We start from the raw sequence: 15,809 nt of genomic DNA, 5'->3' as shown, positions 1-15,809 counted from the left end.
TATCACTTTCTGTCTTTGGCGCTCGAAACCAAAAAGAATTAGAAATCACATCTGAGAGTGAATGTAATTGTGTCTCGTTTGACCTTGTTGTGTCTATGTTGTTGCAAATGTCACAGTCCTCTTATTCGAAATTTGACATTTTTGGATTTGATCAATTCCAAACTTTCGGCTGATTGGGATAGATTTGAAGCCATTTAAAAACAATTTTCTAAACCCATCGAAATTCCAAAAGCATTAAATTCAAACTAGAAAAACTGCATGACGTTCTACTTTAAAATATACATGTATAGCAAAAAGGTGATGCACAAAAAGACCCATAACTCTTGTTGGAAATTTCTGTGGCTTGAAAACAAATATAAAATTGACCAGAACGAATTGAATACGGCATAAGTAATCAACTAATTTGATGGATCAGTGACATCGTATAGCGTTCAGTTTTAAGAGGCGCCACAGGGGAAAATTAGTGAAAATTGCAAACTATCTTAAGCTACATTACATCAATGCAAAGCTTACAAAATTTGAATATGAAACAATCAATTGTACCAATAAATATTTATTTTTTCACGATTGTAGACCTTATGTTTGGACCAAACTTTTTGTTGTCAGTGGAGTAATTTATCATGTACTCATATTTAACTTTAGATTGAAAATTAGTTAAAGACAGTATTATGAATGGAAATATAGCTGAAATTAAAAGAAAAGTATTCCAAATATGTTCTCCTTTCCTGCTCCAGTATTAATGTCATAGCAGTGTATTGACAGTTAACTCTAGACCATTAAAGTAACTGCAATAACTATATATGGGGTTCCAGGGAATATATACTGTATTGTCAATCCAAGTGTCATTCGTTATTTTAATCAATGCACTGTTCTGAACTATCAGGTGAAAATACCACGTTTTGTTATTCTACATGCATGTTTTTGGCAGACATTGATAAAAACGTCAGTAATGTATTCGCTACGTTTACAGAACTCTATCATTTACACATATTTGATCATGATAACACAGTACATACAGTATAATAGCAATGACTATAAATCAATCATTAACAAAACAGTCTATTTATGAGTCTCGGATCTGAGAGAGCCATTGGGAGTGGGTTGTACATAGTAACTTCGATTAACGCTTGATCTACCACTTCTATTTGCATCTGTCAATATTGAATTCATTTTTCTCTCTAATTCGTCAATTCGCTTACTTTGTTTATCTATTTCTCTATTTTTCTCTTGAATTTTCCTCTCATTTTCTTTTACACTCTCCTTTAGGTTTGTATTTTTTGTTGTTAATTTTTTATTGCGGCTTTTCAACTCATTAGTTTCTCTTTCAAGAATTGCAATATCATCTACATCCTTTTGCGCTTTAGATTTGAGTTGACGCAAGAGTTCCTCTTTTTCCTCTAACAATTTCCTGTTGTTAATCTCGGCTTCTTGCAAGTCCTGATGCATTCTCTCGTTTTCGGAAATAACTTTCATATGATCTATATTTATATTCTTGAAATGCTCTCGTATTTCTTTGATACTGTTCTCTAGTTCTCTTCTGTCTACAGTCTCCATTTTCCCCATGGTATCTAAGATTCCGTTGAAAACATCGATCTCCTTGGATACACCAAGTATTGCTGTTCCTGTTAAGAAGTAAAATTGAATAATCAAATATCTATAGAAAAATTATAAAGGAATATAACAGACAATTTGTGCAAGAAGTCTAATTGAAGTTTTGGCTGATTTGGGGGTACCACAGTTATTTTTAGATATCAATTCTATTTCTTCTATCCGCCATTGAGTCTTTTTATTGTTGTGTACTACTTGCACTCAATAGACACCTGTGACCTAAATTGTTCTAGAGCCTCATGTTTATTTTTTTTGTGTGTGTAATACTTGCTCTTCATTGACAACTGTGACCTAGGTTGTTCTAGAGCTCATGTGTACTTTCTTTAGTAGAAAGATGACGTAGTGGTTGCATTATTGTCTTTCAAGATTGTACTAGAAAAAAAATCATTCTTATTATAAAGACGTTGGAATTCTTATGATAAGAAAGCTCTGGTTGGAAAAAGCTCTGGTTAGACACTTTCAATGCATTTTAGATTTTTATTATACAGGGAATTAGGATTTTGGATTTAGGCCTGCTATTTGTGTGTGTAGATTCTGTTCGGATATATTGTTCAACTACCGTAAGTTAGTATTTTGCTATTGTTACAATTTTCTGTCAATTATTAATTATAAATAGATATTATCAATTTCATGAAGAAGACGACGACCTATATCCAGCCTATGCTGTTACTAGATCAATGACCAGAAGAAACGATTTCGAGGCTGACCATCCTTAACCCCTCAACACGGCTGGTTCATCTCATGAAATTGACCTCAGTGACACTTCCCTGTTTGACCTTGATAGCAGTTCAAATGAAAACAGACAGCAATATAATAGTGAGTCTCCACTGAAAACCAGTGACGACGATGTCCCCAATATACAGTTAATTCAGGGCAAGGACACCGTCAGTAGAGAGCAGCTACTGTCCGAGGAAAATAAGGACCCTTATATTATCCAACTGAGCAAGAGGGCACTCCAACGAGAAGAGGCCGTCAAATTTAGAGAGTTTCTATACCAACGACGAAATGGCGATCAACAGATGAAGTATGGCGGGTCATTCATCAGATAGTGGTCCCAGTGATATATCGTAGGAACATCTTGAGTTTGGCTCACGATACACCCATGACAGGCCTTTTAGGAGTCAATAAGACTTGCAACAGAATTTTGAGTCATCTTTATTGGCCTAAGTTAAGAAAATATGTGTTATGGTTAACCAAATCAGAAAATTTCATCTGCCCCTCTACAACCCATTCCAGCATATAGAATCGAAGACCATAGTCAAGGCCCTTACCAAGTTTTTTTCTCTCAGTTTTGTAGGAGTGCCTAAGGATATTCAGTCAGACCAATGTTCAAATCTTGTGTCAGGGTTGTTTCAACAGGTCATGCATGAGTTAAGTGTTAGACAATATAAGTCTACTGCTTATCATCTCGAGTCTAATGGTGGCACTTGAACGTTTTCATCAAACCCTTAAGGTGGCTCACTACACCCTGAAAGAGTTTCTCAAAACAGTACGATTGATATGATTATCATAATCATAAAAGATATGATGATATATGATAAGTATATATGTTGGCTCCACTTTTTTGGCACGCTGTTTTTGGCTATATTTAGCTCTAAAACTTCATAGTTATTTCGGATTTCAAATATTTCGGTTGAGCATCACCGAAGAGACATTATTTGTCGAAATGCGCATCTGGTGTATCAAAATTGGCACCGTATAAGTTTTACATGTCAAAAAGGCAGAAAATATACAAATTTGAATAAAAACATGATTTTCAAAAATTTATTTCAACACATATGAACAGATACTCTGTCAGATTTGAACTCGAGATCTGTGGTTCGCCAGCCCAATGCTTTAACCAATGAGCTACGATGATAGACAAACAAATCGATCGATACAAGTAATTTCTCAAAACATTTAAATTGCCATCTTGTGACGTAGTATCATAAAAAGTATTAGCTTTAATGTAGTGAGCTACCTTAAAACTATGATGAATACAATTCATATTGTTATCAGTGTGATAAAGACAGGGATGAAGGGGTTCACCTTGTTTTATTTGCTGCACGAGAGGCAGTTCATGAGTATCTAGGATTCAGTCCCTTTGAATTACTTTTTTGGCATACAGTTAGAGGTCCTTTGAAATTGTGGCTAACTGAAACTAGTGCTCTTAATCTTTTAGATTATGTATCTAATTTGAAGGAGAGACTTCATATTGCTTGTAAATTGGCACAAGAAAATCCCAAGCGTTCTCAAGCCAAAATGGAAGTTTGGAATGAGAAAGATGCTAGGAACAGATTTTAAACCAGGTGATAAGGTTCTTGTACTTTTGCCTGTTCCTGGCCATCTTTTGCAGGCCAGGTATTATGGTCCTTATGAAATTGAAAGCAAGCTTGGTGATGTAAACTATGTAGTTAAGACACCTAGCCGGCGTAAAGAAAAACGAGTTTGTCACAATCTCGCATTGGGTCAAATGCTGTCTGACGTGTTTCATACCGATTGTTAAGCCGTTCTTGGCACACTGATTTTGACTGCGGATAACTCCGTTTACCTGATCAGGATATGGGGCTCACGGCGGGTGTGACCGGTCAACAGGGGATGCTTACTCCTCCTAGGCACCTGATCCCACCTCTGGTGTGTCCAGGGGTCCGTGTTTGCCCAACTATCTATTTTGTATTGCTTGTAGGAGTTATGAGATTGATCACTGTTCGTTATCTTCACCTTGCATTTACATGTTGAAAGAGTATTTTGAAAGATGTGACCGAAATTCTGTAAAATTGTGATAATGTATTATTTTGAAGTGTTTTTAAACTTAAAATAATCTAAAATTAAGTATTGATATACCATGCAATTAAATACTTGTAAATAATAATACAAATTTAATACTTAAATAAAAGTATTTTACAGTCTTAGATGCTAAATCAGGGTATCATCAGGTCGAAACTAAGGAAGAACATAAAGAGAGGACTGCTTTTACAGTCGGTGCATTAGGTTTTTACGAATCTAATAAAATGCCTTTCGGATTATCAAATTCACCAGCAACTTACCAAAGGTTAATGGAGGAATACTTGGGTGAGTTACATTTAAACATCTGTTTTATTTTCTTAGATGACCTTATTATTTTCTCAAAAACACCAGAAGAGCATTTAAAAAGATTGCAGTTAGTCTTCAACAAACTTAAACAGGCAGGACTAAAGTTGTCACCAAAGAAGTGCTCATTCTGTAAAGAGAGAGTTAAATATGTAGGCCACAGTGTCAGAGAGAGGAATAGAAACCGACCCTGAGAAAACAGAGAAAGTTCTAAATTGGTCAAAACCTAAGACACCAGAAGAAGTCAGAAAGTTGATAGGTTTCATTGAATATTATAGGAGATTCATCCCAAATTTCAGCAAAATTTCTAGACTACTCACTGCCTTATTTCCAAATCCAAGCAAGAAGAAATCAAACAAAACCCAGCGGAAGTGGAAGTGGGAACAAGAGGAAGATAAAGCCTTTGACGAACTTAAGCAACATTTAGCACAACCCCCAATTTTAGGCTTTCCAAATTATCAAGAACCGTTTGAATTACATGTCGATGCGAGTCACTTAGGATTAGGAGCTGTCCTCTACCAACAACAAGGTAAGTACAAAAGAGTAATTAGCTATGCAAGTAGGAGCCTTAGCAGATCAGAAAAGAATTACCGGGCACACAAGTTAGAATTTTTGGCATTAAAATGGGCTGTGACAGAGAAATATGATGATTATCTTTATGGCCGTAAAACAATAGTTTATACAGACAACAACCCTTTAACGTATGTATTGACATCAGCCAAGTTAGACTCCACAGGGCATAGCTGGCTAGCAGCATTATCAAATTTTGAATTAGAAATTTGTTATAGACCAGGTAGGAACAATTCAGACGCTGACGGACTGTCCCGACTCTCGGACACGAAAGAGGCAAACTCATCAGGTACGAGTATAATAATACCTAATTCTGTCAAAGCCATATGCCAAACTCTGCAACAACAACCATACATAGAAAGTTTAGAACTGGGTGAAAACATTGAAAACCTGGAAGATGCAGGTAATAGTGTACCAGTAGATACTTTCAAAACTCACATCAATTGGGTAAAACAACAAGATAAAGATGAAATCCTACAATTCTGGAAAGAAAAGTCAAAGGTGGAAGGAAACCTAGACCAGAGGAAATTTATCCAAAATTTTTACCACATGTACTGAACAGAAATTTTGATCAGTTTTTCATTGAAAGAGAGATTTTGTTTAAAGAAACCAAAATTGATGATGAAATTAGAAGACAATTAGTAGTACCAACAAATCAAATTAAATTTATTTTGACACAAATCCACAACAAATTTGGACACCCAGGTAGAGATAGGACTTTATCCTTACTGAAAGAAAGGTTCTTTTGACCAGGTATGACACAAGATACCGAAAAATGGATAAAATCATGTTCATAGGAAATCACAGATCAACCAGATAGCACCACTTGTTAACATCACTACCACTTACCCATTAGAGTTGATTTGTATGGATTTTGTCACTTTAGAACAATCAGCAGGAGGATATCAACACATACTGATTATAACGGATCATTTCACTAGAAATGTCCAAGCAGTTCCTACCAGAAACATGACAGCAAAGACAACAGCAGAAGCTCTGTTAAGAAACTTCATTTTCCACTATGGCTATCCAACTCGACTCCATTCTGATCAAGGTGCAAATTTTACAGGTAAGATTATTCAGGAAATTTGTAAAATTAAAGGTATCTTCAAAAGTAGAACAACGCCGTACCATCCTATGGGAAATGGAATGTCTGAACGGTTTAATAGAACTCTATTTGACATGTTAGGAACTTTGAATCCAGACCAGAAAGCGAAATGGAAAGAGTGTGTTTCACCTCTAGTTTCAGCATACAACTACACTAGACATGAAAGTACAGGTCAAACACCTTACTTTCTTATGTTTGGCCGTCATCCTAGAATTCCATTAGACTTAACTTTGAATATCGCAGGAACAGAGTTTAGGTTTAAACAATTATGTTGAGAATCTCAAGAATAGGATGAAGGATGCTTTTAGAATAGCAAAGGATATTGCTGACAGATCTAGGAGAAAACAGAAAGAAGGGTATGATGCTAGAATAGATATAGGAGACATAGTTTTGGTTAAAATGTTAGTTTTTGATGGGAAACATAAAATAACGGACAGGTGGGAGGAACAACCGTACATAGTAAGAGATCAACCAAATACTGACATACCAGTTTATGTAGTTGAAAGGGAGAATGGAGACGGGAAGAAAAGAACTTTGCATAGAAATCTATTATTACCTATTGGCTACCTAGATACAGATGTTTACACGAATAATGCTTCTCAGATTGAAACAAGCAGATCAAAACCTAAACCAAGACCTCGACTCAGAAATCGAGCAGTTATAGAGAAGGAAACAGTAGATACTGACTCAGACGAGTCTGACGACTCAGAATACCAGCTGGTAGAATTATCCAGAAATGTTCCAATGAACATTGGGGAGGATAATGAGAGAGATGGGATATTCAGGCCATTGAAACTGGGGACTCCGGAGCCCAGGAGGAGACAGAAGCTGCCCCACAAGAGGAACCTGAAGAAGATGTTCGTGTTCAAAAACATGAAAGTAATGAGACAAATGAGGAAGAGTCTGATAGGTCGGTGAGGAGAAGTACAAGGGTAAGCAAACCGCCAAGTCACTTATCCGATTATCAGTGTTACAAAGTAACTGATGATTGGAAAGACAAAGTTCTCATTTTACAACAGCTACTGGCATCTACGAATAAGAAATGTGAGAATGTTTTTATTCAGTTGATTGCGAACATTATGAACAGATAATTTCGTGTTTCAGCTCTATAGTCAATTTTTAGACATTGTTTTAAATGCATATTCCCAAATGTCGAGGACGTCATTTTTTCAACAGGGGGGAGTATGTGATAATGTATTATTTTGAAGTGTTTTTAAACTTAAAATAATCTAAAATTAAGTATTGATATACCAATTAAATACTTGTAAATAATAATACAAATTAAATACTTAAATAAAATACATGTACATATTACTAACCAGCACTGCACGTTTCTATTACTGAAGTATAACCAGAGTTATCTTTCTTTAGAATAAGAGTTGTCTTTAGTGTTTTATTCATTCAAGACAAGTATAGGCAGAGGACTAGTTTAGAGGTCAGTAATCTTTGATTGGTCACTGTAAGTATTCCTGGAATTTTATTGGAAGGTCTTGAAGGTCAAAATTCTGGAGAGTTTTATTCTTTGAAGTTAGCAGTCAGAGAGATTGCCAATGCTATATATTTTTGCCATTATCTAAGAATTGAAGGAAATTGGACAAGCTATTGAAGACCTTGAAAGTAAGTTCTTTCTTTGATAATTTCCATTAACAATTCTAGAGTATGAATTTAAGTATGAAAATGATGAGTTATAGTTATACATGCATGTAAGAGAAAGAGAGTAATTAATGATCAAATACAAATGTATCAATAGTTCTAAAAGTAAATTACACTGATATAGAATGAATGCTATGTATCGGTAGATATGATATCAGCCTTGATGTAAGGCATTGTTATATATGTTTACATAAAATGTGAATGTGTGTATTACTATACACAGGTCTGATGTGTTGTAAATACACCATGGACATAGTTCCAATTCTTTCTTTTGCCTGAATCCACAATTCGGTAACTATTGTAATTATTGCTTATGATATTGTATATTAGCATTGTATATATACTCATAATTGAGATTTATTATATTCAATCTATTTTGCTTGAGTAAAATAGAAGTTATGTTCTATTACACAGTACAGATTAATTCAGTGTAATGCAATTATTTTATTACCGATGATAAATGTAAGATATCTAGATTTTATCATAACAATGTGATAATTTATTTATGTTGATACTGTAATTGATATGTTGTTATATGTTTTGTAGGGTGTGTATATATATTATATTCATCTTCAAGAATCACAAATATAGAACCTAACGAAAAAATCAACTGTGTTGTGTCTACATTAATACCACACGGTTACAAAATCAGTTTCCACTTTAGCCAATGTTAAGACATTACAAAATTGTACTGAGAATGAAATTAGTGAAGAAACTTGTTAAAAAGATTTCAATCAGAGTGTCCGTTTAAAGGGAAAGGCAACCCTAACCAAATTTTTGCTTTTATGAATAAAGTATTACTAACTGATATCGTAAATGACAGTCTTTAACAACAAAAATCCTTGCTTAACAATTAAATCAATATTAATCTATCATATATTCTAGATTACCCGCCGCTAAGAGAGCGGCCATTTAAGTTTAATTCATGACGTCACACCGTCGATTCCGGTTTATTTCATCAGTAGCACTGTAAACATGACAAGTCACGAACAGTTAAGTTTGGAGCCGTATATATTTGAGCCCATTCTTTCGCAAGAAGATATTAAGAAAAGAAGACGTTCAGTCGAGTCGCAGACCAGGCAGATAGTACACGTTTCTTCATACAAATGTCTCGAACCTCAACTTGCCATTACGCAAATGATGGATCCACAGTTTACATAGTCTTTTCTTTTCATATGACTTGGTTTGGGTCAGGGATTTCGAAAAAAACTTTTTTCACATCTCCCTTTTGCATTAGTGTTATTAACTGCTTGGCAGGAGGGCATCGTTCTATTTACAATGTATTCGTAAAATATACCACATGCACATCTTTGATGATCTTAGAATGCAAGGTGAAGATAACGAACAGTGATCAATCTCATAACTCCTACAAGCAATACAAAATAGATAGTTGGGCAAACACGGACCCCTGGACACACCAGAGGTGGGATCAGGTGCCTAGGAGGAGTAAGCATCCCCTGTTGACCGGTCACACCCGCCGTGAGCCCCATATCTGATCAGGTAAACGGAGTTATCCTCAGTCAAAATCAGTGTGCCAAGAACGGCTTAACAATCGGTATGAAACACGTCAGACAGCATTTGACCCAATGCGAGGTTGTATTGACGAACTAGATCGTTATAACGACCATAGAATTTGCGAAATGCTGACTTCAATCGAGACTGTTGAAATCCCTGTACCATCAACTTGTTTGTCAGTAGCTTACCTCGATTTAAAAACTGACTATACCCAGAACAAGCTCTTGCATATCGAATCAGTTGAGATATATAAACACCATATGCAGGTGATAATGGAATATTGCTACATAAATGTGGGAAGTTGACGATGGAGAAGCTGAAATCATCCTGTTTGTCATACAGTTGAGTTGTTAGTTTGCCGTTAATGTCTACTTTCAATAAAATATCTAAGTATGAAGCAGAAGTGGACGACTCTGTGGTGTCCTTTATTTCGAGCTCACAGGGATATATCAAATCGACATATGAATGAAAGCTGTCATTGTTAATAGACAAAACGTCATCGATATATCTAAAAGTCGAATTGAAGGTCACAGCGAGAGATTGTTTCTTCTCATGTAGAAGTTTTTGAATAAATTCTGCTTTATATGAATATAAAAACAGGTCAGCTAACAAAGGAGCACAATTCGTGCCCATGGGAATTCCAACAGACTGTTGGAAGACCTGATCACCAAAGACCACGAAGATATTGTCAATGAGGAACTCTAGCATATTTTTTATTTCAACTTCAGAGTATTTGTGCGTGGAATCAGAGTGGTGTTTAACAAAGTAAGTTTTTGAATGACTGATCACTAGATATGAATATTTCCGTTTTTGTTGAAGAAGCAACTGTCTATGATGTCAAAAAGTATAGTCTTTAATTTATCGTGAGGAATGGTCGTGTATAGTATTGAAAAGTCATAGGTTTTAATGCTATTGATTTGGGAAAAATTCTGTGATTTCAAGTTTACTAAAAGTTCTTTAGAATTTTTTAGAATCCACATTTGATTAACACCACTTCTGGCATATGTAGTCGCACAGTAAGTTTGAAGTTTCTCCTTCACAGCTATTAACATTTTCGTGAGGAGCAAAGATAGGGGCTTGGTAGAGCACTTACTGGATCCAGCAATGTATCTTTGTTTGTAAGGGTTTTTATGTAGTTTAGGAATCCAGTATAGGTACGGTAACTCGTATTCATTCGACCCATTGACTGGAATCTCATCAAAACCGGAACAGACAGTGTGACGTTAAAATTATTGATTTTTGTTGTATTTAATACAAAAGAGTTCCACATCATGGCAGCCTCTATAGATAGCGGGAATTTCAATTTTTGACGTTTTCAAATTAGTACTGAAGCTTATCTAAACCGTATATCAACAGAACAGCATGACAAATCATTATCATATAATTAATCCTATCACTTATCATGTAAATATTTTTAGGTTGCCTTTCCCTTTAAAGAACTCCGAGATTCTTGCAAATCTGGATACCAAACTTGAACATTTGAATATTCACCAAAGAGAACACGTTAAACGTCTCATGGCTAATTATCCTTCAATCTTCTCTTATGTTCCACAAAATATAATGCCGTTTGTCATGATGTTATTGTTGGTGACGCTTTGCCCATCAAGCAGCATCCCTATTATTCAAATCCATTAAAATTGCAGTACTTAAGAACAGAAGTGCAGTACATGCTGAACAATGACATTATCGAACCAAGTAAAAGTGTTTGGAGCTCACCTTGCATCCTAGTACCAAAACCTGATGGTACCTACCGATTATGTACTGACTTTAGAAAAGTGAATTATGTCACGAAAACATACTCTTATCTTATTCTTAGAATTTATTACTGTACTGACAAAATCGGAAATGCCAAATTTGTCTGTAAAGATTACCTGTTGAAGGGTTACTGTCAAGTGCCATTGACTGAAAGAGACAAAGAAATCTCCGTATTTGTTACTTCCGATGGACTGTTTCAATACAAAGTGATGTCGTTTTGTATAAAAATGCTCCAGCGACCTTTCAGAGGATGATTGATTCCCTTCTACATGACCTACCAGAAGGTAAAGCCTACATGGATGAAGCTATCATCTACAGCGACACATGGGAGGAACATCGACATTCTGACAAGAGCAAATCTAACGTGGAACCTTGCAAAGAGTGACTTTCGTTATGCTAATGTAGAATATTTAGGTTATAAAGTAGGTCAAAGTAGGTCAGAGTTATCATAACAGTTATGTTACACCTATTATGGTTTAAGTGGAGGCTACTACAAAGTTCCCGATTCCTACAAACAAGAAAGAGCTAATGAGATTTTTTGAGATGACAGATTGTTACAAAAAATTTTGTCCAAATCTTTCTTCAACAGTTAGTTCACTTACCAACTTATTGCAAAAGAGGGTTGAATGTAATTGGACAAAGGACTGTGACGAATCATTTTGTAAAATTAAATCTGTTCTCATGAGTTCTTTCAGTACCGGATTTTTTCTAAGCAATTTAAGCTTACTGTAGATGCAAGTGATGTAGGAATCGGTGCTGCTTTGTTTCAAGAACATAATGACAATGTAGATAGAGTTGCTTCATATTTTTCAAAGAAACTTACAAAATGTCAACAAAATTATTCATCCATTGAAAAAGTGTGTCTTGCTTTGTTGTTAGCTTCACAACATTTTGATGTTCATTTGAATGTTACTGTGCATCCACTTCTTGTTTTTACGGATCACTATCCTTTCACTTTTATTGCATAAAATGTCAAAGACTCTCAAGATGGAGTTTATTATTGCAAGAGTATGATATTGATATCAAAGGCAAAGACAATGTTTTAGCAGATGCCTTATCAAGATTGCCATGAGTATGTTTTGTTATTTTGATCGATGTGTATGAGGGAATTTAAGTTTTCATTGTCATTCAAACTTTTTAAGGGGTAGGTGTTGTGTACAACTTGCACTCAATTGACACATTTGACCTAGATTGTTCTAGAGCCTCATGTTTATTTTTTGTTGTGTAATACATGCACTTCATTGACACCTGTGACCTAGATTGTTCTAGAGCCCATGTGTGTTTTCTTCAATAGAAAGATGACGTAATGGTTGCAGCAATGTCTTTCAAAATTGTACTAGAAAATTCATTCTTATTATAAAAACACTGGAATTCTTAAGATAAAAAAGCTCCGGTCCAAAAGCTCTGGTTTGAAACTTTCTATGCATTTTGGATTTTTGGGAGTTGATTTTATCAACTCCTCTATGCAGTCACTCGGCTCAAAGTGGTGTGGACCTTAGCACTTCTTTACAAACATATGTAATGTTCAGCGCTAGCAGCAAACAGTTCGTAAACCGTTTATGTATTACACGTTTAAATGCATAATTTCTGTAAAATCAACTTTTCTACCGTCGGTCGGCTGAGTATGTCAATTGAAAAACGACCAAACTATCACTAGAAATACAATATATTGTCAACCGATAGTTTACACTATTAAAAAATTCCTACACGCAGTCAGAATATCACCGATCATAAATATACAGTACAGGTCAAAACCACGGGTCCCGCGGACTAAAAGTCCACGCTTTAGCGTGGGTCTAGAAAAAAGTCGGTGTCTTTGAAATTGCGGTTTCTGGGTATTCTATAGCAGTTACATGGACATTTCAAATTCAAAGATACATAAACATGTACAAAAGTGTCCCCAATCGGGAAATCAAACGATCGGCAATGATAGTAGCGTCAAGTTATTTGTGTTTAAGTCAAATTAAAGCGAACCAAATATATTGTGAATCGCCACATTTAATGTTAGAGTGGCTACATTCATTGCCCACTTTAATGATAAAACTTCTGAGCTCGACAGTAAATTCATTTTAGTATGGAAACAAGCATGTAGTTTAAACGTTTTCAAACTTTCAGTTGTAAATTAAATCAAATATCAATGACAAAAAAAGAACCAAATATTTTGTTGTTTTCAAGACAATTTGTCATCAGTTTGAAAATCAAATCACACGCTATAGAATTTCAAGGTTTTTTTTTAAAATATCCATTCTAATACACATTTTCCCGCGGGTCGCGACCAAGGCGCCAGCTGATTGACAGACCACGTGTATACTCCGTGTGAAACAATTGAAAATCGATACATGTAGTGAATAAAATGTAAAAGTTTTCCTTTGCTAAATAGATAGATTAAATGATTTCATTGCTTTTTAGATTCATACTGGTGAAATAATTTTTCATAATATCTGACAAATTAATATTCAATTAGACTTTTATATTACTAATTGTGTAGAATCAATCACACTACTGTCTTACATTCTATATTCACGTAATCTTCATGATCTATACACATTGTTGAACCCATTATTGTTTTTAATTAGTTAAATTGCCCAATATTGTTAAAAAACGGAATTAAAAAATGAATTTCAGGACATTTTGAGACGTCACCATTGTCTGGGAAAGGGCTGCAGAATTTAGACCTATATTCGGCACTTATGCCCATTGAGCAGGAAAGGATCTTTATCGTGCGACATCTGCTACGACACGGGACCTCGATTTCTAACGATCTCATCCGTAAGTGGTGAGGTTAAAACGATGTAATTGAACGGCGTGAAGAAATTATTGCGCACCAATTAGCAATGCATTTAATCCCAAAATCATCAGTATAATTAGAACGACCGTTCTATTAAGTTGATAGTTTCTCTTTCGGTAGGATTTCTCTGCGAAGTGCAGACCCCCCCCCCCCCCCCCCCCCCCCCCCCACACACACACAAATATCGCCGGTTGAATTGCACACCTTATTCATCATTATGATCGGTGATATGACATTTAAAAAAAAAAAACGGTTCATATGCGAGATTTCTTTATTCCATTTAAATAAAAACACTGAAGTTTAATATTTTATCAAAAATACAATGAGGGGAATGTACACAAGCACCTATGCGTTTCATTGATCAAAATATAAGGCTCACGACAGGTATGACTGATCAACAGGGGATGCTTATTCCTCCTAGGCGCCTGATCCAACCTATGATATCTTACAGAACAGGACTCCGTTTTTGCCCAAATCTTAATATTGTATGAAATTGATCAATGTTCGTTATCTTCACCTTTTCTCATGTGCAAAATTAAGACCACATCGCTATTTTTGTAGATTGAATAAATTATAGCTTTTTTTACTGTTATTTGTTGATGCTTACGAAGCGTAAAATGTTCGTCAAGATTTTCCTTGAAGATTTGCATAGAGCTATAGGAATTGAATTTCAAGTAAGATTATACACAATTTTAAAGATAAGGGATAAGTAAATGTCTGAGATTTAAGTACAATTTCTTACACTTTAAGCAATGGGGAATTGTTTAGTTGTGTAATTCATGTCAATCTTTAAAGAGGTTTGCACCTGACATTTGGAGTAATGTCCATTTTTTGGAAGTGTATTTTTTATTTCTACATTGAAGGAGAATTAGGAAATTAAAAAGAAAAAATGGAGTCGCAACGCTTGTTATTGAGCTGTAGTGTTCTAAGCATGACCTTTTTACACTTAAAATTTATTCAATTAAGGACGTACTCTACATCGTCATAATGGCTGACTTCCTTTTAAAACATGGGTGAAAATATACATACCAGCAATATTTGTCTATTCATTTAAAAATTTCTCGCCTAGCTGAGTAGCTCAGTAGGTTTGCACGTCGACCGCTGAATTATAGATCGCGTGTTCGTGTCCAGTAAGGGTTTTAAATTTTTATCAGATTACTTTCAACTAAAACTGCATTTTTTGACTAAATAAAGTAAATTTGAAAGTTTTCAATTTCAAATTATTATTGTACATACAAATGTATCCTCCACTTTTCATCCATATCAAATGTCTCAGGTGTAGCATACCTCCTTAAACTTGATTTTTCTGTTAGTGTCAACACAAGCAACACAACTCAATCATTACATTAAATAGATACATAATCTTGTCCTCTAACACTACAGATGAAAAAAATTAATACTAGTAAATGAAATAAATAATGACCTTTTTGCACTTGATATACGAAAAACTTCATGATATCAAAATTGAGAGTTTAAAAGGACATATTAGGAGTAATGTCAATTTCTAAAATTTTACATAATTTTCAAGGTCTGGTCTTCCAGTTTAAAATGCAACTTAAAAAAGTGGGGTTGGAGATAACATTTTTGAATTATTGGCGAAAATATTGAATTTTTAAACAAAATTTCGAGTAAATTAAAACTTGTTTAAGAATCGGTGTTCTGTTTGGAAAAATATATTAACCAAGTTAATAAATTACAACATTTGAACTAGTTCCAAGTCTCAACTACCTATATTATAAATTA

At 34.9% G+C, this 15,809-nt stretch overlaps 1 protein-coding gene across 3 annotated transcripts in view; it reads right to left on the bottom strand.

Moving 5' to 3' along the window:
* Window positions 1-536: 536 nt before the first annotated feature.
* The window catches only part of LOC125679402 (intraflagellar transport protein 74 homolog), a 51,541-nt gene continuing 36,268 nt past the window's right edge, over window positions 537-15,809 (bottom strand). For all 3 annotated transcript variants that reach the window (XM_056153969.1, XM_056153970.1, XM_056153971.1), the window contains one exon: window positions 537-1,622. In XM_056153969.1, the coding sequence (XP_056009944.1) occupies window positions 1,060-1,622 (563 nt within the window). In that variant the 3' untranslated portion in view covers window positions 537-1,059. The remainder of the gene's footprint in view (window positions 1,623-15,809) is intronic.

This window comes from Ostrea edulis, chromosome 2 (genome assembly GCF_947568905.1).
Source record: "Ostrea edulis chromosome 2, xbOstEdul1.1, whole genome shotgun sequence".
Lineage (NCBI taxonomy): Eukaryota > Metazoa > Mollusca > Bivalvia > Ostreida > Ostreidae > Ostrea > Ostrea edulis.
The sequence above is the reverse complement of the archived record's forward strand: the minus strand, read 5'-3'. Positions and strand labels throughout refer to the sequence as shown.